This window comes from Sebastes fasciatus, chromosome 16, assembly GCF_043250625.1.
Source record: "Sebastes fasciatus isolate fSebFas1 chromosome 16, fSebFas1.pri, whole genome shotgun sequence".
Lineage (NCBI taxonomy): Eukaryota > Metazoa > Chordata > Actinopteri > Perciformes > Sebastidae > Sebastes > Sebastes fasciatus.
Window position 1 is genome coordinate 25,892,912 of NC_133810.1, and position 27,875 is coordinate 25,920,786.

A 27,875-nucleotide genomic window follows, 5' to 3' on the forward strand; every position below is an offset into this window, starting at 1 on the left:
CCGGAGCCGCTGTGTTAATTGAGATGAAAAGCTGCCGATTGGCCAGAGTCAAAGGGCTGTAATGAAACCCACATGGAAGCAGGAACGGCGCTGGATAGACGGAGCAACACGGAGCCAGGATGGCTGATATTTTTTCAAATACTGACCAGATGAGGCCAGCATTGTTTTATTCTAAGAGCTGTTTAATGTCATTGGCCTGCGCTCATGATTGAATACCTCTACTCCCAAACACCCATATGACAGCACACAGGGTTTGATGAATTAAGAAGAAAAACAAGTTTTTCTACACTCGCTGACATAAAATATACTTGGTCTCTGCCCTCCATTCTTATGACAAGTTGGTGAGGGGGCCTAAGGAGGAGCTAAGGCAGCCAAAAACAGCCCACAAGCAGAGAGAACTCTTATTTGTGTGCCACGGTCCAGTTTCCTTTCACTTCACCGAGAGAAAAACAGAATGATCCAAAAACTGTTAACACACAATGACATAACTATGATCAAAGGAAGAGATATCCCCCTCCGCTGAAGACAAAAGCACTTACTTAACTTGCAGTGGGCTGTCTGATGGTGTTTTTTCTCGTTCCTTTTATCTACTGAGCAGCTAGTTTCCTTCTAACCTGAGCCAACATTTTCAGATATTACCATACAAACACGAAGTGGAGCCAGTTGAGACGGAGGAGTTATCTGTAAGTGAAGGGACTTCAGAGTCGTATATAGCATGTAGTGAGACAACAGGAGACTCCAAACAAACAGGACCCGGCTACAAATTCAAACCAGCTGGAAACTGCAGACGCACTATTAAGTAAATGACGGAGCAGAGCAGCCAACACTTTCCAAACACCCAGAATCACAGCGAACCCCCCTTCGTTTTCGGAACGTTTTGCCAGGAAAAACCACAGTCTGACCGCGTGGAAGAAGATATTCTGAGATGAAGGTCATAACATGATCTGCACCGACTGATTATGAAAGACGAAAAAAGGAAATTAAACATGCCACTTAATGTATCACCTTTGGATCTCAGCCTATTCATTCTGATATGAGATATAATATACAGTACTATCACTAAGGGTCCCATATCAAGGCTTTAATAACTAACAAAAACGGAATACTTTGTCACATAAAATTCTCTTCAATCACTCTCTCTTACATGCACACACAGAGACACGGGATCAACGTTTACTTTTATCCTTACATTTAGTGGAACTAGCTCCTCTGGTACCTCTTTGCGGTGACGGACAAACCTGGAACTACCAACCACAAAATGTGGAAATTCAATTAGACGAATTTAAGTGTTTCATAAAGTCATAGGTGGCTGTCCAGAGGAATTCCCATAAAACCCTGGAGCGCAGGCATAATCGCAGCGCACTGACGGCCTCGCTATACGCACACACGCCCCAAAACTGGAAACCACAGAACGGGGACGTACACTTACAACTGCGGTCTGAGACCTGCTTATGAATCGCAACTTCTGGCCGACGTCAAGCTGACAGACTACAAAGACCTCTCTCTCCGTTGCACTGGAGCATCAATGACTTCTGCTTTCTTATCACACACGGGGACCTGCTTAAGGCTTTGCATGCACTAGCACCTCAGACACACTACCGCCTTTCCACAATCTCCCTTATACAGCAGTGTATGGAAACATATCTGTTTATAGAAAAGAGTTCTACTGCTTCTGGTTGTAAAAAGGGTCCCACCAACAAGTCCTTCTGGCCAATGAGTGGCACTGGATGCGAGCTGTAGTTAACAACAAAAGTTTGTGATGGAAAACATGGACCACACAGTACGGCTATGAAAACCCATGGGCATAGAGAAGTATACGTTAAGGCCTGGGTTCGGTTAATAGGTAGCTTGAACAAGGAGTTTCAGAGAACCACAAGACGACTAAACCACTGGGAGCTTTTATTTTTTCCTACAGGCTGTTTCTTCAGAGCAGAAAAACAGTTCTTATCTACAGTGTATGTAATTTCTCAGTAGTGATTCTTCCTGTAGCCGTGCTGGGAGCTGGTCAAGCTTCTCCTCGCAGCGCGGCCTGGGCCAAGACACATAAACCACAGGTTGCAGGTTCTTTTGTTTTTCTTCTTAAAGATTATTTTTTTGGGGGGCTACCAAAGCGCTTCCCAACTCATGTTTCAAAACATTTATCAGTTCACAGGTATGGCAGCAGTAATTATTGCCACTTTTCATCAGGGCTGCACAAATAATTGAATATTAATTGCGATCACGATTTTGGCTTCCCACAATTAAATGTACATGACTGCGTTAACGTTGACGTTTAAGATGCGTGCTCCGCTCATAGAAACACATGTCGTCAGTGTGGAAGTTCTTCAGCTGTGTGAAGAAGACATAAAGCTTGCAATTTGTCACAACTGCAAGTCCAAAATAAGCTGTGGAGAACCAACTTTAAGAACATTTGGAACAACTAACTTAATCAGACATGTGTTATATTGTACTTCATTCCTATGATGCTGCTCAGGGTAATCACAGTGAGCGACTCGTCTGCCAACAGCAAGGAGATAAAGAGCTCCGTTACAGAGGTTCCATTGAGTTACATTATGATGCGTTCAAGCTCTGCTCAGCTCATGAGTGATGGTAAATTATAACGCAATCGTGATGCGTTCAAATATAATCTTGTAAAATGTATTTCTTGAAGAAAAAGTTGAATAAATCCAGTTGTTTGAAGGACATGTTTTCACAGCAATATAAAATATATAATAGGGAGAGAAATATGACCGTTTATGTAAATAACCACTATAGATGACAAAAAACATAGTAAAAGGATAACATTTAGAATTGTTGAAGGCCTTCAATGTAGCACAACATGGAAGGGAAAGCAGCACAATTGCAATAAAAATATTTTGTCCCTAAAATCGATGAATAATTGTGATAAATAATCGTGACCACAATATTGATCAAAAATAATTGTGATTATCAGTTTAGTCACAATCCCTACTTTTCATTTATTATGAAAATTTGAGGATACATCCTGTACATATACTGCAGTTAAAGGCCAAATGAAAAAAAAAAACATTACGTTTGAGGTTAATTCACCTATAATCTGCATTATTTAATGCAAACATACACCCCTATTATCATACTAATGTTCAGATAGTGTCTGTACAGTGCTTACAATGTATGACCCAAAAGAGATAACAGAGCACTTATAGGCTTCAGACTACAACCTTTTGACAGATCTAATCTTAAACTCAGCATCATAACAGTGACTCCCCTCTTCTCTCTTTGCATCAATCAGCGGAGGGAGAGAGCACACAGCCATCAGCCTACTGTCTCTGCTCATGTCAGGCTGTTAACAATCTCGCAACACAACCCACACCGCTCCCAACTTAACCCACTTATAACCTGCCAAATATCATTTTCTTGCTTGAAATGTGATAAATAAAGTACACTAATGAAGTGCTTTTTATTGTCAGCGGAGTGCAGACATCTTGTTAAAAGTGGCACCTTAATGGTGTCCAAATGCAAAACACATTGTCAGACTCAGGGTCTATAACTTATCCTCTATTAGATATAAGGAGGTGATTACCCAACATTTGTACAGCATGTGGCCATGTGGGAGATGGCGCTTGGAGCGTACAGGTTATTCTTCATAGGGCTAAAGCAAAAACATACACGTTCATTGCCTGGCCTAAAAGACAACTACATTTGGTGCCTCATTCCTTATTTCCTTCTTCCTGTTAGGGGACGGTGAGAGTGACGTATATTATGTTGACTTGAACATTTTCTGGTGCCTGTCACACCCGTTATGCGTTTTAGCATATCAATCCCTGTAAAATGGAAAGCGGATGTGGCTGTTATGGAAGGATGAAGACAATGAGTGGCAGCAGGCAGTTGGAATGGCCTGATTACTTCCAGGCTGTGTCTGGAAGTAAGAGGTGGTGGCCGAGCCCTGAGGAAACCGCGGTCCAGGGTTCAGGTAAACAAACAGCGTACACTGGGCTGCATTATGATTTCTGAACATTGAGGAGTCTGTTTGGACAGTGGACAGTGGAGATGTAATCGCCTGTTTTTCTTGCCTTTTTTTTTTCTGGAAGAAGTGAGTCTCGAACCGCAAGTCTCGGTAGGACAAGAAGAGAAAAACCAACAGGCTTCCCGAGGGAAACCTGGAATAGTTCAGTCTAAAAATGTTCCAATTGCCATTCAAAGGAATTCAAGCAACGGAGGAGTGAATAAATGGTGACAAATACCGCAGATATGACCAGATAGAGCCGGACTTTTCTCCTGAGAGCAATGACAATATGGTGTCTGATACATTATAGTAGGGGTGGGAAAAAAATCGATTCACCTATGAATCGTGTTTTTTTTTTTTTTTTACGATTTTGAAATAGATTTTTTTAATGCCAGAATCTATATATTTGCTCTATTTGAGACTATGTGGAGGTAGAAGGAAGTTACCACTTTTATCGTTGTAGTCTGAGTAACGTGATGTCATATCCGTTCCGTATCCGTCACCAAAACAAACCGCAGCGAGTCGAAACGACAAAGCAGAAAACGGCAGAGGGTCCGCGTGGATACGACCTGCACCCTCACATTTCAATTTAGATATTTTCCAAAGTAAAAGTCCCTAGAAGTGTATGATTCAACTTCTTTCCCATGGTCTGGTGTTAAAAAAGTTAACAAAAATTGCAATAAATTGTAATATCGAATTGCAATACTTGTAGAATCGCAATACATATCGAATCGGCACCCTACATTATAGCTATCACTGCTATCTCATTCAATCTTTTTTTATATAATACTGTTAAAATTGAATATATTTGAAGGAAAGTTTGCAAGATTGAGATTAGAGTCCTGTGCATTTAGAATGTACACACTGTAAATATCACACTAGCAAGATGGAAGCACATGTTTTGATATCCGACATCTGACTATTACGCAATCACTTACTCTGCACAGCCATTTCTGGCTTCCAGAGCGACACAGAGTAAACACAACTGCTTACAAGAATGTCAACTGTGGAAAAACTGAGTCCATGTGCAAATACGGTACGCCCATTGTTTCTCTATATTCACAAAACCCAGTTGTAGCTTACCATCTCAAACATTCGCATTACAGAAGAAAGGAAATAAGGTCATCGGTGGAGATAGTTTTCATTGGGAAATTTGAACAGTCTTGACAACTCGGCCTGAGGTGGAGGGGAGTTATGAGGTGGAAGGGAGCTGTGTAATGTTCTCTTTTCTGCGTGTCTTTGCTTGGGTCATATGGTTTTTATCGAAGCACAATCAGATGAGCTAATGGCCGCAAAGGGCCGGCCGTGCCAAGACTATGTCGTATCTCTTTTGACCGGGGGGTCAGGAGCTTTGTCACAGAGGTGAAGAGCAGAAGGAAGGACCTCAACTTTGGAATATGTCAAAATGAACAAAGATGACATGGATGAGAAAAAGAGTGCAAAGAAGAGAAGAGAAGGTGAATGAGTTTGCATACAGTCATCCCACCAGACCTAATGACACATACAATATATATTTCCATATTCTTTTTAAAAAAATAGCAAACAGAGACTGCTCTCCAGCCAGCTCATTTTTCAGTTACAGATCAGTCAGACTTATGTTTAAATCTCAGTTTCAGTGGTGTCAGTGGAGGAAAAGAACAATTTCTCTTGTTGTACTATATTATATCTAAATCAGGTCTCCTTGTTAAGTTGAGATTAGTGCCTGTGGATCATACCATGTAACCACAACAGGAGTCTGCCCTTGTGCTGCATGTTACCTTGCTTTTTTTTTATTCATTTGAAACGTTTAACACAGTTTAACATGAATATAATGCAAAAAATACTGCCTTTTTACTACAGACTTTACTGTGCTAATGAACATGCTGCAAGTGAGAATGAGTTAATGTATAATTCATGATATATATTTTTTTGAAACTGTTGTTTTTGTCATGAGTACTTTCAATCAGAATGCAAAAATGATGCGGCGAAAAAACAGCGTAATTTCTTTACAGAACGAGGATGATTTTTATGAGCTTTCGCACCAACAAAGGCATCAACCAATCATGTTGTGCGGAACGGACATATTCAATACGTACACTACAGTGTACAACAACACGGAGGCTCCGTAGTCCGAACCAGACAACAAACTTTATTATTCCTTTCAACCTTGACAAAGGCAGCGCATACCAGATCCACTCCTTCCATTCTTACCTACATATACACTTCGTAGCTGTTTACCAGAGGCAATAAAACATAAATATTCAAAGTACATTCAAAGTATATTCGAAGTAGAAATATTCACAGGCTAGTATTTGTCATTTTTGTGTCGTTTATTTTGTGACGCCCCCGATGTGTAATACATGTGAAGACTTAGTAATGTACAAAATAACTGCAAAACACCACTTCCATGAATAAACTGTCACCGTGTGGAAAACACTAACTCTTGCTCATTATTGTTTGTCATTTCTAAGCAAAAGTTACTCTTGCTAGAACACGTCTCCAACCAGCTTCCAAATGAATACCTCCAGCCAACCAGCTCCTGTTCCACTGGCTGCCACCTCCACTAACCACTAAACACAGTAGGCTCCCCCGTGAGTCATAGCCGTGTTTTATGGAGCCACAGTTGCCACTCTTAACGGCAACAGGCGCTCTGACGTATGCTTCAGACCACCAGAATGGCAATCTGCCTGCAGGTCGTGGTGTGAAATTGCCCAGAGACTGCAGGAGACTTTCCCCCAGTACACTGAAATGAAAGGTGAACCCAGAGGTGACCTGGTTGAGCCACAACAGATTTGCTGTGTTTTAAATGCCAATACTAGCTTTCCTGTGCCTGAGGCCCGCAAAATATGATACGCCAAGCTTAGTGACTGAGAACTAATTGTTGTGCCCACCCCTCCTCCTAAAAAAACTAGAGATTTTCTATAGCATCAGTTGTCATCTAATCAGCCCCACATGCCCGGTTTCACAACAATGTAGCCTAGTGGATAACACAGAGAGTAAGTAAATGCAACACATGGCGTGGCTACACACAAAAGGCGGCTGGTTTTCCTTTGGAGTCAGCCACACTAACTTGGCTAATTTGTCTCTGTGAATGGAGGAATGGCAGGTTTAACATCCGAGCATCCCTGTGGATGGGCACATTAACAACTTAGCTGAGAGAAATCACATTCTCTTTAATGCACATTTTCAGTTCAACTGGGACCAAAGAGACAAGTTAAAGGGGACATATCATGCTCATTTCCAGATTCACACTTGTATTTTGGGTTTCTACTAGAACATGTTTACATGCTTTAATGTTCAAAAAACACATTCTTTTTAAAAGCCCAGTCTGTTCTGATTGGTTTGCGAGAAAAATATGGTGCACTTTTGCAAAGGCAGTTCTCAAGCCGTGGGCGGTATATTCTAATGAGCCTGCACGTGACATAGGAAGGGGAACCAAATCTGAATGGCTTGTTGAATCACATGTTTTCTGATCTAGGCAGCCCACACAAAAAGCTGACTGGGTTGTCTTATTTCACAGTTTGTGGGTTGGTAGACACTCCAGATACCCAAATGGATGTGCACAAGCACTGAAAACGTTTTTCATGATATGTCCCCTTTAACACTCATACACATGAGTCACTAAGGCATGGAAGATTTTGCAATATTTACTGATTGCACAAGAAATAGGAAGCAGCTGGTGACAATAGCTGGATTTCCATGAAGCCTTTCGTAACTTCTCTTTGTCAAACAAATTAACCAGAGGTGGCAACATTGGAGTGTGTTACCACCTGACATCCAGGTTGCTTCAAACACCCCAGCCTTGCCCCTGGCCTCACGACATGAGGCCTAATAAAAGCAAACTTCTCCCTCTGCCACATCAAAGCAGGGTCGACCTGCTGTGGCCCTGATCCTTCGCCAGCGTCCCCCGTATCACTTTCAAACGCAGCCACACAGGGCAATTTAATAAGAGATGGACAGCTAATGTCTCCCACCCAGGCTGCAGTCGGTCGGCAAAAACCAGCCAGGTCTGCTGTGAAACCAGACCTCTGCTTTGTATCACAGAGCCAGACATCGAACAAGCTGTGCGACGGCCGCTGAACACGCCTGGCTCAACAAAAGGCGACCATTAAAGACAAGGGGGGGGGGAAACTAAATGTCGTTGTCTGTTGGTAAATCATATCAGCAGTAGAAGATCCAGGCTCGATGTGTAGGGGTCAGCACAGCAACCATTTCCTAATAAAAACCCCAGTAAATTAACAAGAAACATACCGCAGAGCAGGAAGGAGGGAAACTAAGTCTCGCTGATAAAGTGGTTGAGAATGACAAGGTTAAGGAATCCTAATTAGATTTACTAGGAGAAATTAAATGTAGCATGAACGTTGCTTCGTGCCTTTCCCAGCCTTACATGTGTGATGTGAGATCCGGGACACTCAAAGGAGAACACAGTTTAATGCAACCAAACTGGGAAGGGGAATCTCTTGTTTGGTAGTGGGATCTATTTCATCGACTGTGACATGTTTACCACTGCTTCAGTTTTGAAACAATGCTCTATTATCACTGTCATATGGAGCCGCACTGCTCATGTGGCACCGTTATACTGTTTTGGAGTCAACCTGATAACTCATCCTTAATGTGGACGTAGCCAGGCACACATGGAACGCATGAGACGGGGCTTTGAACGAAAGCTGAAATTTCATCCTGTAAAAACACCGATGGCCAACCAAGCTGTTAAAAGCTGAGCACGTTAGCTTTGGAGACAATAGGAAAAAGAAGTGTTTTCACACAAGTGTTCACTGAAGTCGACAGAAATAAGCCTTTACGGACGTCATGCTGTCATTTATTAATATATCATCCCACAGATTGCTCTTAAAAAAGTTATCACGCACTCCTCACATGTGCCCACCTGTGTTACAGCTGATGGTTTACATCTGGTTTCAAAACCTTGAGTTTGAATCTTTCTGCATGGGATTCAGGTGAAAACGTTCTGCTGTCTGGATCTCATTTTTCATCTGCTGTGGACTAGATTCCTTTGAAGCCAAGACTGTGTTCCATTCTTGAGTACCAGAAGAGACATCTCTCCATCACTGCACCATTATTTCAGACGTTATTGCTGGAAAGCTGAGCTCCGATAGAGAATATTTCTCCTCCAGCCACTTGCATGTGCCTTCTATCAGTAGTCCAATTAAACTTTCAGCAAGAGGGAGCAAGCAATGCTACCTGGGATGGCACCACATGGTTAAGATTCATGAAAACAGAAAGCTTATATCATGGCGCATGGCTTTGATAAAAAGAAATATGGGTGGGGTTATGGGAGTTGAAAGGTAGGAATATGCATGAAGATGTTCAAACGTTCTAACATATGAAAAAGATTACATAGTGTCATGCATATTTAAATTGGTCTCTGCATAAATACAATACAGTGTGCATAAAGGGCTGTCAATCAATTACAATATTTAGTCGCGATTAATCGCATGATTGTCCATAGTTAATCCAGATTAATGGCAAATTAACCGCACATATTTTACCTGTTCAAAATGTACCTTAAAGGGAGATCTGTCAAGTATTTAATACTCTTATCAACATGGGAGTGGGCAAATATGCTGACTATGGTATGACTTGCCTAAAACTGCATGTGATTATCATAAATTGGTCTGTAAAGGGGAGACTCGTGGGTACCCATAAAACCCATTTTCATTCACATTTCTTGAGGTCAGAGTTCAAGGGACCCCTTTGAAAATGGCCATGTCAGTTTTTTTCCTCGCCAAAATTTAGCGTAAGTATGGAGCGTTATTTAGAATCTTTCTTGACAAGCTAGCATGACATGGTTGGTACGAATAGATTCCTTAGGTTTTCTAGTTTTATATGATACCAGTATCTTCATTCTAGGTTTAAAACTGAGCCCGCTAAAACCTCAAAATTGCAAATTGCATTAATGCGTTAAAGAAATTAGAAACACGTTATTAATGCATTAACTTTGACAGCCCTAATATTTAGGTTTAGAAACAAAACATTTAGTTAGTCTATATACCACAGGTTACCTCACACACTTAAATGAATGGCACGCAAAACTGTGGCTTGTGGGATAGATGAGCGGTATAAAAACTTTTCTTTGAGCTTCACTGCAAAACTTTTGCCAGGTGTCTGTTGGAAGTCACAATGGTGATAATCACAAGCAAGGAATCACGGGTGAGAATTTGAAATACATTTAGATGTGTTTAATCACTACTAATGGGACTTTTAACTGTAATATAGATCATAAATTGATATATTTATGTTGTATGGTTGTCCTGGCAATGTACCCGCACCTCATAGATGTCCAGCAGGAACATTCAACCTCTACACGGGGAAAAGCAGCATCAGTGACTGCAAGGTAAGAGAAAGCTGTGGATAAAAACCCACCAACAAACTTTTGTTCTGCCATGACCTCCTTTGAAAGCCAAAGAAATTGCGTATTTCACTTGATAGTCTTTCTAGCAACAAATCACATTTATAGAACAACAAACATTTTGACTCGTCATAGCAGGATAAGCACAGGTGGAAGTAATTACATTAACAAGGACTCTGCAATGCAGTAATTAATGATTAGCTACACCTGTGTTTGACCCAAAGGTCAAATAAATAAGGTCCCTTCAATTTTGGCTTCACTTCACATTTTTTCCCCTCATCATGTGAATCTAAATCTGAAATACCTTGAATACTGTCCTTGATGCTGTACAACAGGTGGTATCGTTGTTATTGTACTGTCTTTACTCATTTCTATCTGCATTCTTGTTTTCCAGCTCTCATTGGTTCAGAAGTTCCCCAAATTTGTGATTTGCGATATTGGGCTATAGAAATAAAATGGACTTGACTTGATGGAATGAGCGTCAGATTAGAGTTTCTCAACACTGAACTAACAACGAACAGCACAGTACATTGACTAAGGGCTTCCATTTTGGATTCATCACACTTTTTCAAAACACAACACGCCCACTTTGTCGTTCCCTTTGGTGGTTTCATTTACACAGCGCTTATTTTCATTTGCTGTCTAAAATGTTTTCTTATCTGGATTATTTTCTTATTATTGGACTCTGGTGGGAAGATGGCAGACTTGGATATTGGCTAGCAGCTTGTGGTCAGGCATCAGAACTCAAACCTCCCAAAGTGCGGTGGTCTGAAGTCAGCCACCTGCTAGCGCTAATTGCCCAGTCTTATTCAGCGGAGAGGCCCTTCATTCCCGCCCGGATGAGGAGGAAAACAGGGAATGGAATGCAAATTGTTATAAGCCAGTGGTAAATGTCTGAGGGATAAACGGTGGGAGTAACCCAGGTCAACACATTAGGTGTACTTTAATAAGCAGGAATAGGTCAAGAGTTCGACCCTCCCCTGAGGTGTTTACGTTTATGAGAGATGGGGAGAGACAGAGGAACCAATTTAGAGCATTAATTCAACTTGTGTACCAAATGTCACCCGTGCACACAGACACATTGCATGTTGCTTCTTCGAAGGCACCTTAAAGGACAAGTCTGGTGATATTCCGTAATTTTCTTCTTCTTCAACAAATCCCATAAAAAGACCAAAACCAACAATGAACTGATTCGACAAGTGTTGCCTGTGTAGCCAATGCCTGATATATCTTATTCCTCTGTGATCTCCATTATTGTCCAAAACCTATTACAGTTGTTCACAATTGCTAACAAGCTTTTACCTAAACTTAAAATACTTTTGCTAAACTCTTAACAGAGCAACACACCTACATCACACAATTAGCCAAATAGTTAATTTCCTGTTCAAAACAGTAGAAAGCACAGAAGTAGAGCCGTGTTCTAATCTATACGATCTTCTGTATTTGGCCACACGTCCAGCTACTCCTCTCCCTGGTCCTCTTCCTTTCCCTCATCCAGACATTATTTTTTCTCTCTCTGCTTCTCTGTGTTGTTCTGGATCCACATTGAACAAAATCAATCCAAAAAAGTCCCCTTTTTACTGTATGTGTATGTCCATGTAATTGAAAGAACTTCAACACCTGGCTGTGTCTCTGATTGAGATTGGAATCAGCTGTGGTTGATCTATTTTACACAAGTTACAGTGACTCAGCTATTTCTTATGTTTCAATGTTCTGTTCAATCAAAAATGCTTATCAAGCGGTTTCAATACAGCATTTGAGCTGCTGTTGTTGCAGAAGTTTGGTACTATATTTAAGGTTTTGAACATCAGGTTTTCATTTCTGTCGTGCTGTGTGCAAGCATTAAATAAGACAAACAAGATCCATAATTGTGGTATTGGGTAAGCTTGTATGTAAAGAACATTTCTGAAATAAGTTAATTGACTGCATAGTCTGTGAAAACAATGTGAATTGTGTTAATGGTATGATCCAAAACAGACCGATGTTGCGCTAAATGTGTTCAGAGTTTTGAAAATGTGACTACAGATTGGACAAAAAAACTGTAACAACACTTCAGAGCAATGCAAGCGACACTGTGAGGTTGTATTAAGCACAGTGGTGTTTGAGCTACATGCTGATGTCAGCATGCTAACATGTACAATAACAATACCAACATGCTGATGTTAAGCAGGTATAATGTTTACCATGTTCACCATCTTTGTTTAGCATGGCTAAAACACTTCAATGTTGCACTAGGTGACACGCTCCTTCTTTACAATGGACACGAGTACTTTAATAGTATTTTGAGTCTGTCCCACATGCATCGTGCTGTTGCCATAAAAATACTCACAAGTGCACAAAATCTGCAGATGAAAAGAGTACCCAACAAATGCACTGTTTACTCCAGTAAACCTTGCTAAAAACTACAGCGTCCAGCTGTTTGAGGAAATTATTAAGTCTTTTTTTTAATTAAACTATTTGTAACATGTTTCTAAAGTCTTCTGTCTTCAGTTGGAACTTAGCCTTTCTATTATTGCCAGCCTTTAATGTGACAGTGAATGTATTGGTTCCAAAACAAATCTCAGTTGTTGACACTGTAGATGCCCTTTGTACAAATCTTCAACTATAGGATAACAGGATAAAGATGTTATGCTAGAATAATAGTTTAATTAATACATGTTCCTCTGTAAAAAAAAAAAGTAAGATGCTCATATTTGCCATAATAAGTTGCCATTCACACATTAGTAGCGAACATGTGATGTCTGTTCATACCTGGGCAATGTTCTTGTTGAGCAAGTAGACTCCATATTCAAAATGAAAGCGCTCTCCTCTCGGGTACAAAGGGAATCTGTTAAAGACAGGAGGAGAAGACAAACATGGCGTTACACTCGAACAGGTGATTGATTCCACTTGATCCATTACCAACAGAGTCTAGAAGCAAAAGGTGTTAAGGCACTCTCAACAAACACCCGAAAGCCAACTAAGCGCAGTCAAGCTTACAACAGCATTATATCCATACTGCATATCATATTTTAGGACTGTCCGTGTGAAAATGGCAATAAAGGTTGGTGGGATTAAAAGGCTCCGTTGCTTATTGATTTTGTTTTGAAAGATTCAAACAACTGTTGCTCTTTGGCTCCGCAACAGGCTTCCCATGATTCCCATGAAAGTGGCCCACTCATGCAGCCAGCAGCGTTTACAGTCGGTAACGCTTGCAGACGGCTGATGAAACTGGGTCTGGGTCTGTGATCCCATCCCACTCCGTACCGTGGTAAACTAAAATATCAAACAGGAGCAGAGGCGTCCGAACAGCCCATCCATCTGCCTCTGAGCAGGAACAAAGAGAACCTTTCCTTTCAGCATGGTGGGAAAGTCCCGTCGGTGCCAGTCGGATGTCTCAGTTAGCAATGCACAGGGAGCGCTCATGAAGGATGGGGAAGATATCCCTGGTAGAGAGGGGAATATGCTGACTTGTAGAGAGGGAAAATTCTCTTTGCTATCAGGGACTTAGGGCTGGACTCATCCCTTCCTGTCATTATGTGCTTATGTCTTCTTATCTCCCAAGGAGGAGGATACCATATTTTGGGAAACCAGCTCCGTGAACTGAGCAGGGCACACACACACACACACACACACACACCTTCAACATACTTGCGATGACCTTTGTTATCTACATTCACATCTTAGCTCTATCTAAACTCTATCTCTAAATGCTTGACCTTAACCTTCAGAGAAACGTAAACCTAATCCCACTCTTAACCTCTGACCCAGACACTGAAATAGTGCTTTTTAAGAAGCGGGAGGAAAAAATGTCTTCATTTTAGAGGATTTGTACAGCTCCTTCTTCTGCATATGAAATTGACATCTGGTGTTCTGTAAGAACCAAAAAATGCAAGAACACACGTGAGATGTTACCAAGGCCAGGTACATACATACACACAGATGCAGCATCCATGCAGTTAGTCACATAAACAGCTGTTGCTTTTTTCTTTTTTTTTGTAGCAACAGTTGCTGCTGCCAAAAAGGCCACGCCAAAGGGGAACAGAGGAAATGTTAATGTAAAGATAAGCCTTTCCATCTGAAAACTAACTAATAAAGCTTGTGTTATTGTCTGATGCCAAGTGAGGCAGGCCCGCCTCAAAACAACAGCAGGGAATTGTGTTTTAATGCAGCACCTCGATGCATCTACTTAACAATAACTTCAACAAATGATAATAAAATGCAACATCTCACAAGCTGTCTGTCTTTTATGTGACAGTGTTTTAATTTGCTACTGGAGTTCGGTCTGTAAAAGAGGGTATTTTGATGGCTACTTTATCATAATGGTTATTGATGGGGAAACTGAAGGGGGAATTGAATGGGAGTGTCCAAACAAATTCCAAAACGTGACAATCTATAAGGTTTTAAAAAAGCTATATCCTTAGCTGCTAATACATAAGTGTGACCAATTCCACAAGACATGTGCCTCTGTTATTATATGACAGCGCTGCCAGAAGCAGCAGATGCGTTCTGATGTGCGTGTACGGTACAGTATGTGCAGACATGTGTTGGATGCTTTGCACACGTGTGTATATGAGTGTGTGCTGGTGGAGTATGTGCATCCGGCATGCCTCCTGTGTGTGTGTGTGTGTGTGTGTGTGTGTGTGTGTGTGTGTGTGTGTGTGTGTATATATGTGTGTGTGTGTGTGTGTGTGTGTGTGTGTGTGTGTGTGTGTGTGTGTGCGTGCGTGCGTGTGCCCCCCGGGGACCAGGTCATGGTCTTTTGCTAATCCTGTGTGAGAGCAGATATGGGGCTCTCCCCCCCTCTAACTATGACCTATAAGTGCTTGAGGCAATAGAACTCAACAGCGAGGTTCCGGAAGTTAAAATCCCAGTCATATTCTGTATCGAGGATTTTGACCATTAGCCATAATATCGTAACCATCCGAGGTATATTTATCAAGAGCTACGAGATTGTTAAATGATGATTTATGCGCCAGTAGAAGCAAACAAATCTGTATGATTGTTTTAAGAAAAACATGTTTTATACGCAATGTCATGGAGAAGTACTACACTACCCACAATCCTAAGTGTAACAGCGACATCTCTGATTGGTGGAGCTCGCTGTTACCATGGAAATGTAATGTTTACTGCACCCACGAACGACTAGTGAGGGTATGCGCTCGTAAGTATATATATATTGCCAAGAAGTGAGCAAAGCTACGCTTCCGCCATTTTGGACTGAAAGCAACTACCGGACGTCAGTAAAATGTTCGCCTACAATGTGACGTACAAAAGTAAAACAAAATTATTTTTATTCTGTAGGGACTTGGCTTGGGAACCAGAGGGTCGCCAGTTCAAGTCCCCGTGGACTGGTAGCTGCTAGTTTGCCTCCTGGGCACCGCCGAGGTGCTGTGTGCTGTATAGTAGCTGCTCACTGCTCCTGATATACCAGGATGTGTTAAATGCAGAGATTACATTTCACTGTGAACAATGCAATGTGTGACAATAACATCTGATTTACAATTACAGAAAATGAGCTGAACAAAGTTGCCACTCATCTGGCGATAGCAATGTGCTGTGGATGAAGCATTAAATAGTTACATTTTACTCTTTTCCTCTGGCTCTCTATGCTTCGGAACATTACTGCTCGTTTTAGTCGTTACTGCAAAACCCCAGTGGGTCTGTGACTTACCGTCACTTGGTTTATTTTATATGGAAATCACCCCGCTACAACGGTCGCAATGGCAGTACAGTTCACATAAAAATGTCCACTGCTCTGACCATCCTGCTACGTTAATTTGAATGGGAATGTCCGTTCTATTCCTATTCTATTTCTATGACTGTAACCCTGCAGGTTGATGTATTGATTCAGATGTGATTGTGACATTTCGAAGGCCAGATATTACTCAGATCTTGATGCTCTGAAATCTTCAATAACACCCACGTTTCAGCATTTCAGCTGTAAAAGCATTTGCCTTTGGTAACATGAACTCAGCCGAGGATTTTGTTTTATTTCTGTTTGTTTTCTCCGACTCATATCTGAGCCTGTCTGGAGATCTCGGACAACATTCTGACCTAGCGCTCACTGTAAACACCTCCTCGCTCACACATCACACCGCAACGCTGGGAAGTTAAAGAAGTAAACCCTTAACAGATGGAGGCCATAGAATGAATTCTAACAGGATGTTGCTTCTAAAGGCTGGCAAGTAAAGAGTGAGACGCTGTAGCCTCGGGGCCACACCGCCAGCCACTTCTTGGCCCTCCATATCCCCGACATGCAGCCAGGGCCCCACGGAGAGAGCGACATGCCGGAGGTCATATCTCAGCACTAGGAAATAACTAACAGAGAGAGGAAGAACAACAAAGCAGACATTCCCCTTGCACCGCCGACATTCCAAATATCACTTCCCCACGAACAGATAGGATTTGTTTGCTGATGAACACTCGCGCAAAGGAAAACAGAGCCGCTTCCAACACACACACGCAAAAAACATGAACACACAGCGTCACATCGTCACAGCGAAGTGATTAATGACCGCTGTCCACTGTGTCTGAAATCACACTAGAGAGACTCCGGTTCACCAAACACCAGGAATTCCTCCCGGGGACGTCCAGTAAAGTCAAATATATTATTACACACCAGTGGGGAGGACCGAGGGAGGAAGTCTGAGGACGGAGGGAAGGGAAGAAGGGAGGAGGCGCCAAAGCAGTGAATAATTCAGTTAACAAGCACATTTTTATCAGTTTATATATTATCTAATCTGACCAGATTTATCCCACTGAGATAACAATGCTTTTCAAAAGGAGTCCCCGCCAAGAAAGCGCTCAAAATAAGCATAAAAGATGTAGATCAAGCATACAATGATCCAAAAAGTCTCAATACAAAAGTCACATCAAATAAACATAAAGCGCTCACAAAGAATTCATTTGGCTTTCAAAATAAGGCACTATTTTCCTTTTCAGTTTTCATCTAAATCAGTTCTGACCGTGGAGACAGATAGCCATTTCTCTCATTTCTGCTACAACCGTAAAAATTAGGGCTGTCAAAGTTAACGCGATAACGCGTTAACGCAAATTCATTTTAACGCCACTACTTTCTTTAACGCATTTACGCAACTTGTGATGTTTAGGTTGCAGCGGGCTCAGTTTTAAAGCTAGAGTGAAGATACTGGCATCATATGAAACTAAAAAACTTAAGGAATCCATTGGCATGGATGATGGCATTGTTGTGAAGGAGGATAAATAACGCTCCAAACTTGCGCTAAATTTTGGTGAGGAAAAACTGGCATTGCCATTTTCAAAGGGGTCCCTTGACCTCTGACCTCAAGATATGTGAATGAAAATGGGTTCTATGGGTACCCACGAGTCTCCCCTTTACAGACATGTCAACTTTATAATAATCACGTGCAGTTTGAGGCAAGTCATAGTCAAGTCAGCACACTGACAAACTAACAGCTGCTGTTCCCTGTTGGGCTGCAGTTTGCCATGTTATGATTTGAGCATATTTTTTGTGCTAAATGCAGTACCTGTGAGGGTTTCTGGACAATATTTGTCATTGTTTTGTGTTGATAATTGATTTCCAATAATAAATGTATACATGTTTGCATAAGGCAAGCATATTTCCCCACTCTCATGTTGATAAGAGTATTAAATACTGGACAAATCTCCCTTTAAGGTACATTTTGAACAGATAAAAAATGTGTCAATGGGGAAAAAAAATGGTAATTTGCAATTAATCGCAATTATCTATGGACAATCATGCGATTAATCATAATTAAATATTCTAACTGATTGACAGCCCTAGTAAAAATGTACGCGGAGCATGTGTCTTGGAGAGAATAAGGAATACCAGAGTAGCAGGGTAAGAGGAGACAGAGCGCCATTTTTAATCACTCAGCCAGCGGCGGCAGCATAAACTGAAGCAGTCCTCTCCACTAAACAGGATGAAATAAATTACAGTCCTGGAGGAATAAGCAGGCCAAAATCAGTACCCTGTCTGTCCATCAGGATGGAGGGTCCAGAATAAACACACACAAACCAGAACGATTCACACACAGGCTGGAGAAGTTTGGTTTGTTTGTGGCACTAATTGTGCTTTCCCACCGGCTCGTTGTAACAATTTGTTTTTCTGTTGTTTTTAAATGAGCTCATGCTCGCTTCGCCTTTTTGCACCTTGCGCGCACAACGCTGTTGGTTCTTTTGTTTAATTCTGTTGTACATATAAATCAAATTTAATCATCTCTATCTCAGCACTGCCTCCTCAGATTTCTTCACTTTCCTTAATCAAGCCGTTTTCTTCCGTCAGCACATCCCTCTCCTGCTCCCCTCAGTGGCAGCTCTGTTGAAGGGTCATGTCCGTGAAACTAACACAGCAAACCGAATATGACAGGCACCATAATCAACACACCCACTCACTTTAGCGGCCATTTAAAAGACTGATTGCTGAAACATGAAATCTGCTTTCATTTAGCTAATATTCAACTCTGTGTGCACTGGACAAAAAAAAAAAAAGAGATGAAAAAGAAATGACAGTGAGTGGAGAGCTGAAGTAAATCTGTCACTTCCCCCCCCTCTCATAAAAAAATTGCCCTTCTTTTTCATTCTCATCCTCCCCTTCAGAGCAATCTCACCACGGGAGAGTTAACGTGCGAGCGCTTTAGTGTAGACACTAAAATATGTAATTAATAAGTGTGGAGCCCTGACATTGTAAAAAGACAAAAGCTGCGACTCAGGAAAGTCCCATGTCTTTATGAGTGAGAGTATGTGCGCCCCGGCCTGCCAGCTCTTTAACTGCAGGGTCTAGACACAGACAACTTCTAAATATAACGGAAGGAAGGACTCTTGTTAAAAGGAGGAAACAACCAATAAACATATAGCTACACTGATGAGATGAAGTAATAGGAAGTCCTTTGCTCTTTCTTCCTGTCCACTTCTATTTCAAAACACTCCTCTTTTATTCCCGTTGAGGGATCTTTTAATAGCAGGCTGACTTATACGTCTTTCATCTTTGAGCGATCCACCACCACCAGTGTCTACAGCGTCTCCCTGGACTGCACCCCGGTGGGCCTCTTAGCAGGTGTCAGCAGCACATGACGTCTTTTATACCCTTCAGTTAAATGGCCACATTTGTGGGCTATTTGTGCAAAGAGAAAAGTTGAGGTTACTCAGTCCCTCAAGGATTTCGCAGGTTTTTATTTGGGATTGTTGCAGCCTAAAATGCCTGATTTCTAAAAAATTGCAATGCATGTTGCAATGTTTTTAGGTGGTGTTTTTTTGTTCTAAGTAATCTTACCAAAAAGGCTCAGCATTTATACATTTTCTAATTATTTTAGAAAAATTTAATTATTTGCATAAAAACACACAATTCAAATGATTAGGAATTAAAAGATTGTATTTTTTTATTTAAATGCTTGCTTTGATTAAAATTATTCTTGGCATTAGCAGCTCTAATTATATATTATAAGCTGTATAGAGCTAGTGTTAGGAAGTTAAACGGGTCATATTTCTCTCTCTATTATCCATTTTATATTGTTGTAAAACATCTCCTTCAAACTGGATTTAATCAAGTTTCTCGCCAAAAACTAAATTTTACAAGATCACATTTGAACACATCATGATAGCGTTTTAATTCACCTTCGCCCAATGCTCATTTTTAATGAGCAGCGCTTGAGCACATCATAATGTAACTCATGGAAACTGCCTTAACAGAGCTCTTTAGCTCCGTGCTGTCGGCAGGCGACCCGGTCACTGTGATCACTCTGAGCAGAATCATGGGAAGAAATTATAATATAATAAGTGTCTGATGAAGTTAGTTGTTCCAAATGCTTTTAAGGTTGTTCCTCTATCCTCAGATTTGTAGAAAAGTTGCGGTGATTGGATAAAATTGCAAGGTTGCGCAAAATTTCACGGGGATTGGTTGAATTTGCGGGAATTTCTACGATCCCAACATCGCAATTTCCTGGAGGGATTGGTTACTACGGCCCAAAGACTCTAGTTAAAGCTTTGCTTATGCATTTTGCTTTGTGAACACAGCCTGTTTAAAACGGACATTGGCTTCTGGAGTTTAACCACAATGACGGAGCCAAAATGGAGTCCATCTGAGCTCTGCTTTTTTATTTTAAATGACCATCGTCTCCACAGGCAGTCCTGTTAAAAGCAGTCTATTAGAGAAGGTCACAAGGTCAGTGGGGGCTTCTTGTGAAAACTACAGAGAGCATGTATGTTTAAGCATGTTATAGTATATTGGACTCTTCCCTCCTGGGTCCATTGTATTAAATGTAGGAGTATAAAGGAGGACACAGCTATGCAGGTGGGTGGTCGTGCTCAGCTTTACTGTTGTTCATGAGAATACGGTGGGAAGACTCCTAGTGACTGGCTGACCTGCTGTAATATATACACAGGCTGAGGTCTCCACATGTGTTGGCTTGCCTGTTTAGACATCCTAATTAATACTCCAACTGTGCAAAACAACAGTTCTGGCTCACATGTTGGAGACGAGGCTTGGCCAGTACGTACACCCCGGTTTTAATGGTTGGGGGGGTTTCACGATGTCTTTAATGTGCAATTTCAAACGGCGTGGGACCATAAATCATCTGGGCCTGCTTTTAAAAAAAACACCTGCCTTGCGACTGTCAAGGCTCTAATGGCGGTGGTTACTATATAAATCACAGTGAGCTGTAATTTTCAATATCTGAGAAATGATTACACTGAGCATCTGTCAGTGAATGCTATTTTAATGACCGCTGCTGCACTTAAGACCCCAGTATAACCGTTTCGCCATCTTGGTCTCTGCCGTTAAAGCGCCTCCTGAGTGATGTGGCGGTTGCTCGCTCTGTCATACTGGGTTTTCATCACGGCTCTTAAGAATATCCAGGGGTCTGCTGACCTCAGCTCCCAACCCCTACGCTCTCATTTTTTTTCCACTTTCCTTTTGTTTTCTTTCATTGTTTTAAATCACAAGCAGAGATGGAGAGGAGGAGCTCAATCTACAATCAAGTAGTGTTTACTAGCCAAAAACTGAAGCCAGAGCAGAGTGGAGAGTCTTTGAAAAAAATGACATGCTATCTGACCTTTAATCAAAGATTATAACACCGATTTAGGATTAATATTCCGGCCTCATGGCGGTCTCTGGTCAACACCAATTTTCATTCTCATAGCTGGACTAACAAGTCCAAGAGTGTACAGCCATGCAAGCTGCTCTGTGGAACTGTACTTAAGCACAGAGGTGCTTTGAACTGAGGCATGCTTGTGATGACAATGCTTACACACTGATGCTTTGCAGGTATAATATCTATAGGGCTGTTAATCGATTCAAATATTTAATCACAATTAATCGCATGATTGTCGGACAAACCAACAGAGAGACATGCCGCTAGCATGGCTAAAAAAAGAACAATGTGTACAGGTACATTCATTTCCCCCCCTCATATGAACAGAATATAATATTATTAGATGTTCTCAGGTGGCTGGATCATCCCCTTGAACCTACAGCATCCCTCAGAAAGACATTGAGCGCAGATGCTTCTTGTTATCTTATTAATGAAGTATGGACAAAGGCTGCTCCAATAAGGCTGCGCAACAGCAGGGCTCCAAGATGAAGGGCTGCTTATGCAACTAACCTGTCAACCTAGAAGAGACTCCTCGACTTCTTCAGAGCTATTATAAACATAGCATTCCTACCATTGTCCTTGAGTGATTTGGCAGAAAACCTCAAAAGACAAGTAAACATTCAGTCCAGTCCCAGGGTGCCTTTGTAGTTGACATACAGACCTAAATAATGAGCCGTTACTTGGAATTTGATTTAAACTCTCTGGCTCCCGAGCTGATCACCTCCTTCATCTCCTCTATGGAGAACACAGTAACTATGCGACTGAACCACTAGCAAACATGTGCGTATCACACTGCTTAAATAATGAGTTATTCTATAATGCCAGACAATGTGTCTCTTATAGAACCCAGTAGAAAATCATATATTTCTCATTATATATTCTACTTAATACTCATTTTAACAACACACAAAATTCAAGATTACTGAAGATTACTGATTATTCAACATTACTGATTATTGGAATAACCTCCCTATGAACATCAGACAGTCTGAATCTGTGGAGGCCTTTAAACCCAAACTCAAAACCCATCTTTTTGCCCTAACTTTCAATAAGTTAGTAAATTAGTTATTCTATTATTGTTCGACTGGCAGGTCGGTCTCAGTCTCAATGTATAATTTAAGCCTCGCAGTCCTGCCGACGAGAATAATATTAACTTTAAGCCACTGCCCCTCAATAACCCTCTGTTGTTTATATCCCACAAGCACTGCTGTGTGCCTGTCTCTGTCTCTCTGTCCAGTCGAGGCTGTAACATTTTAAAATGATATTCAATAAAGAGGACACATTTAAAGAAGGAAAATTAAATTCCATAGACCCACACTGTACAATATTGGCTTTGTAGCATAAATGCTAGGATAGATATCTTAAAACGCCCTGGAGATAAAAATCAAATCTATCCGCATGTCGGGATACCTACTAGAGATGAGACAGAAAGTGTGTATAAGCATGTAGTTTGTGTGAACTCACCCTTTAACTATAGATACTCAATCGCCTTAAGTGATAGCCAAACTTCTGTATGTGTGTACACCTTCCTATATTACTTGCCTTTCAGCAGGATGTTTAACCCGCCCTGCAGCCTCACAGTGCTTTTCCCTCGGACAGTTTAGTTTGGGTGCAATTCCCCCTCTCCTCCTGTGCACATGGTGCATGTTAAGAGACATGAAACTGCTGAAGCCCCGGAACAATAACCTCTTTTCTTGGAGCTCACAGGTTCCTCTCGTCTCAAGCTGGCCTCCCTCCCCTGACGTTCACATTCACTACCTACACCAACAGTTTATTTTGTGTTTGAACCAAGCAGTGATGTGTAAATCCCACTTGCATCCTTTTTTCCTTTAGCCGTGATAAAGAAGAAAAAAAAATAAAAAATGATTTGCCTCAATACTTTGGGGCGAACGAATATATGAGGCAGCGCTTGCTTTTTAATGGCTGGGCTCTGTTCTCAATCAGACCCTGGACATCTGGATCGCATCTCCCCAGTTCTCCCCACATGCAATCAGAAACACTGGAACTGGGCTCTCCACAGGACAAAATGTGGGCGCAACATGTCGTTAGAGTCCAGAGAACGTCTCTGACAGGGAGTGTGGGGGTGATTTTTGTGATCCCAAAAAGGCCAAATCATACAGGGTGCCAAACAGACCAGTCATATCCCACACCTTACTTTCAAACATTCTTACAGGGCCAGTCTCAAACTCCGGAGGTTAACACAGGTCAGATCAACACGTGCCTCGACTGTGGCGAAACATCAGACTATATGAAATAAGGCAGCCTTTACTCTACCATGCAGGTGGAAAGGAATAGTCATATTAGCCAAACTCAAAAGGTGAAATATATCCATATTCTCAACGAAGGCCTAATGCTTGTAACACATAAATTAAAGCAGCAGTAGGCAGAATATTTTTGGCATCATTGGGCAAAAATTCTATAATAACCTGTAAGCATATTGTATTTCAAGTGTTCTGAGAGAAAACTAGACTTCTGCTCCTCCTCATGGCTCTGTTTTCAGGCTTTAAAAAATCTAGCCCGTGACGGGAGACTTTGGCCAATCACAGGTCATTTCAGAGAGAGAGCGTTCCTATTGGCTGTTCATTCAACGGAGGCAGCTGTCAATCACTCACAAACTCCAATCAAATGGTCAAATGAGACAGCGCTGATCAAATATGAATTAATATTCTGTTACTGTAATGCCTATTTCTCACCTCAAATGTTTTCAGAAACATCTTGTAGTGCACTGTTTAGCTGTAAAATGAGAAAATTTGCTCCGACTGGTGGGCGGTACTTGGTATTTCCTCAACTTCAACAGTACACTACAAGAGAAATAGGCATTACAGTAAAATAATATTGATTCATATTTGATTAGCGTTGCCTAGTTTGAACGTTTGATTGGAGTTTGTGAGTGATTGACAGCTGCTCAGAGACGTCCAGGCTCCAGCTCGGCTCTAAATGGTTGTTTTCTTCCGTTATGTGAAATCTTGCAGATGCCATTAGGAGCACCGGAGGACACAGAGGCACATGATTTTTTTCAGATTACCTGTCTCATGCACTACTCTCAGGATATAGTTACTGTTTTATAAAAATAACTTTAATAGGCTAGGCACAAGATTTGTTTATTTCTTCAACTATACCCAGGGCTCTAAAAAATAGAAATAAAGGATTTTATGTTGGGTAGTAAGAGGCCAAGGGGTTAATATTTCAGCTACCAAAATCTGGATCCAAACTTGCAGTAGAGCCACAAAAGGGGATGCTGAGCCTTCCTTTAAAGATGCATGGAGTGATCTAAAAACAACAGCACCAAGAGTCATCACATTGCAAAAGTGGGGTTAGGACAATTACCATTAAACAGGGGCCTACAGTGCAACATGCAACTAAAACAACATAAGGTTCCTAGGTGCACGCCATTATAATTGACTGACTGCTTGCTAATCCGTGCACGCTCTGAGAAACTGATCCCATGCCACCTCACTTATCACCACTGGCTGCCTCTTTCCGACACTTTAATCACCCCTTTTTTGTACACTTTTAGAGCACAGCTAGTTGCTTTCCGTCTCCCCACACATCATTTTGCTGTGTGTCTGCAGCCCGTCGGGACCTCAGGGGTCATAAACATGTGGAGGTGGGGTGAAAGTTTACTGGAGCGTTTGGCCCCACTCAGGGACACCTAAGGGCGATGCTGGATTGTCGTGTCTGTTCTACAGCCACACAGCCATAAGAGTTTATTTTTTTGTTGCTGGGTGTAAATATCCTGCATGGTAGGACTGGGAATGTGTAAAGGGACTCCCAGTGAGCCTCTCCAGCTGTTGTCATGACATAATCACCCACACAGAGAGATGGCCGCTCAATCACGGTGTTGTCTGATAATGACTCTTTTTCCTCACACACTTTCTCCCAGCTGTTTGTCTTTTAAGTATGACACTTGTGGATGTGAAAGTGTCGAAGTGCTGATTTACACATTATCCCCCATGTGCCTCGACCAAAGATAAGGAGTCACTTGTTTTGGACTGAGAGTACAGCACAAAGAGGTACTGGTAAACACAGGAGTTGTTGACCTTACAGGGTTACACCCATGGTTGGCAAACATCTTGTTGGCTGTTCTCATACACCGTTTGTAGCTATACCTACAAAAAGTAATGCGCTGTAATTCATATATATCCCACAAAATTAATTTGTATGTAATCCACATACAGTAATCATGAACCAAGAAGTATAAAGAGTGACCGTGTAGGAACGAGGTCGGGGATGAGTGGGTCTAAAAATTTTTACTTTCACCCAGGAGACCGCTGTTCGTGTCTCGTGTGAAACCAGAAGTCAACGCTGAATTATTTGTCACGTAACTTCTGTACTTAAGTAACGCCACTTCCATAGTTATTTCAACCCAAATCACGACCTTTTCCTAAACCCAACTACGTAATTTTGCTGCCTAAACCAAGTATTTCAAACGTAGTTACTGTAACTAGGGATTTCACGAGAATCGATACCTCGGTACCAAGTCGATGCCAAAGTTGTGTTGCCTAAACCTAACCAAGTTGTTTCCTGTGAAGACGGAAGTTTATTTTGAAAAGACCGCATGCAAATAAAGAGCAGAAACTCACACATGTTGCTGGACATTCGTAGGAGAAAGCACGAAAAATGAGGTATAACTTTTTGTAAGCTATTATTAAAACCGTTGTTTGAGGATACACTGACATCTGCCATGCTACTCCATGAGCAGCTAAACATAGAACATTAAAAGGTGAGAATAGAAGCAAAAGAATGGTGACGCCAGCAGTCCGGTTATAATGACCTGATTTAACGTTGCAATGTGGCCTGCATCTCATCTCCTGCCAATTTAAATTACTATAATGAGCTTACTCACTACAGCCACCTGAAAAACACAGCTGACTGCTCAGCACTCACAATACAAAGGCCCACAGGTGCCCCAAAATTGCCCATATTTGTTAAGATTCCCAGCAATAAACACTGAAATTTCTTTACATAAAAACAACAAAAAGGACTGAAATATTCTGCTGATACCAACAAGGCCTTACACAACAAAAGCAAAATTGTGAAGAGCTGACTGACGAGTGCAAGCATGACTCTGTATTTTCATCTTCATTCTCCTCTTCCCGCGGCTTTGAACCTACCCAGACTACTCACTCAACACTAAGGGTGGCAATCATATTCACCCACATCCATGGCTATTAGTAACACTGATGATTATAGCGTAATCTTCCTCATCACTCCCCCTCTAACACTCACTGAAGGTGGTCTTGCACGTGTCGAATGTGAATATGCATGTAAGGTGCATACCTGAGCATGTGTGTCCAAAGCTTGCAATTATCATAACGCAGCGGGGTTTTTTAATTCTAAGTTGATGCATAGTTACAAGACCATAACACAAACAAATAATAATTTCATTACATTGGCTCTGGCTGTAATTACAGAGCCTGAACAATTCCTGACAAACGACCCTGGCAGAGCCCCAGGTGAGGTTAGATTCCCGGTTAATCATTTGCTTCTCTCTATGTCAACATAGTATTATCAATCGTGAATAGTTCTCGATTCAACAAAAATTGTATAATGCTGTGAAGGTAGGCACCAAAGTGGTTACAGCCCCAAGGTTGTGACAGAGACACTGGCTTGTTACCATGGGCAAAACAAAACAGCTTCAGAAGACAGCGTCTCCTGTCCAAGCTACAGTACGCAGGTAGTGGAACTGGGGAGAGATGTGCCTTTTTGCACAAAACAAGTATATGTATTAAGTTAAATTATGTATTAATATGAATGAAAATGGGTTTTATGAGTACCCACGAGTCTCCCCTTTACAGACATGCACACTTTATGATAATCACATGCAGTTTGGGGCAAGTCATAGTCAAGTCAGCACACTGACACACTGACAGTTGTTGTTGCCTGTTGGGCTACGGTTTGCCATGTTATGATTTGAGCATATTTGTTATGCTAAATGTAGTACCTGTGAGGGTTTCTGGACAATATTTGTCATTGTTTTGTTTTTGTTGATTTCCAGTAGTAAATATATACATACATTTGCATAAAGCAAGCATGTTTGCCCACTCCCATGTTGATAAGAGTGTTAAATACTTGATAAAATCTCCCTTTAAGGTACATTTTGAACAGAAAAAAAGATTAATTTGCGATTAATCGCACTAAGTATGGACAATCATACGATTAATCTCGATTAAATATTTCAATCGATTGACAGCCCTAATCCAAATCCAGAAGCCAAGCCCCAGTGAAAAAGCTCTATTACAGGCTGCTGTATGGTCTGTGTTGTGTGTGTGTTTCTATTGATGTACTGGTGTGAAGCTCCAGACATCCAAACCTTGAAAGCTGCAAATGCAGTCAAAGAAAATTAAACCAGAAAAAAAAACGGTAAGAAAAAGTGAGCGTTTTCTAAAGAAAGATAATTGGTTTGGTTCAAAAAGTCATTATTCATGGCCTGACTGTTAAGAAGTTTGAGGTTTCCACATCATATGAATGTGTCAGAGCACAATACAGCTAAGTT

General features: G+C 41.3%; 1 protein-coding gene across 1 annotated transcript in view; it reads right to left on the minus strand.

Annotated features, from left to right (window-relative positions):
- Window positions 1-27,875, minus strand: part of uvrag (UV radiation resistance associated gene) — a 104,305-nt gene that overhangs the window by 31,860 nt on the left and 44,570 nt on the right. The window contains exon 13 of the mRNA XM_074612073.1: window positions 13,062-13,137. Within this exon, the coding sequence (XP_074468174.1) occupies window positions 13,062-13,137 (76 nt within the window). The remainder of the gene's footprint in view (window positions 1-13,061; window positions 13,138-27,875) is intronic.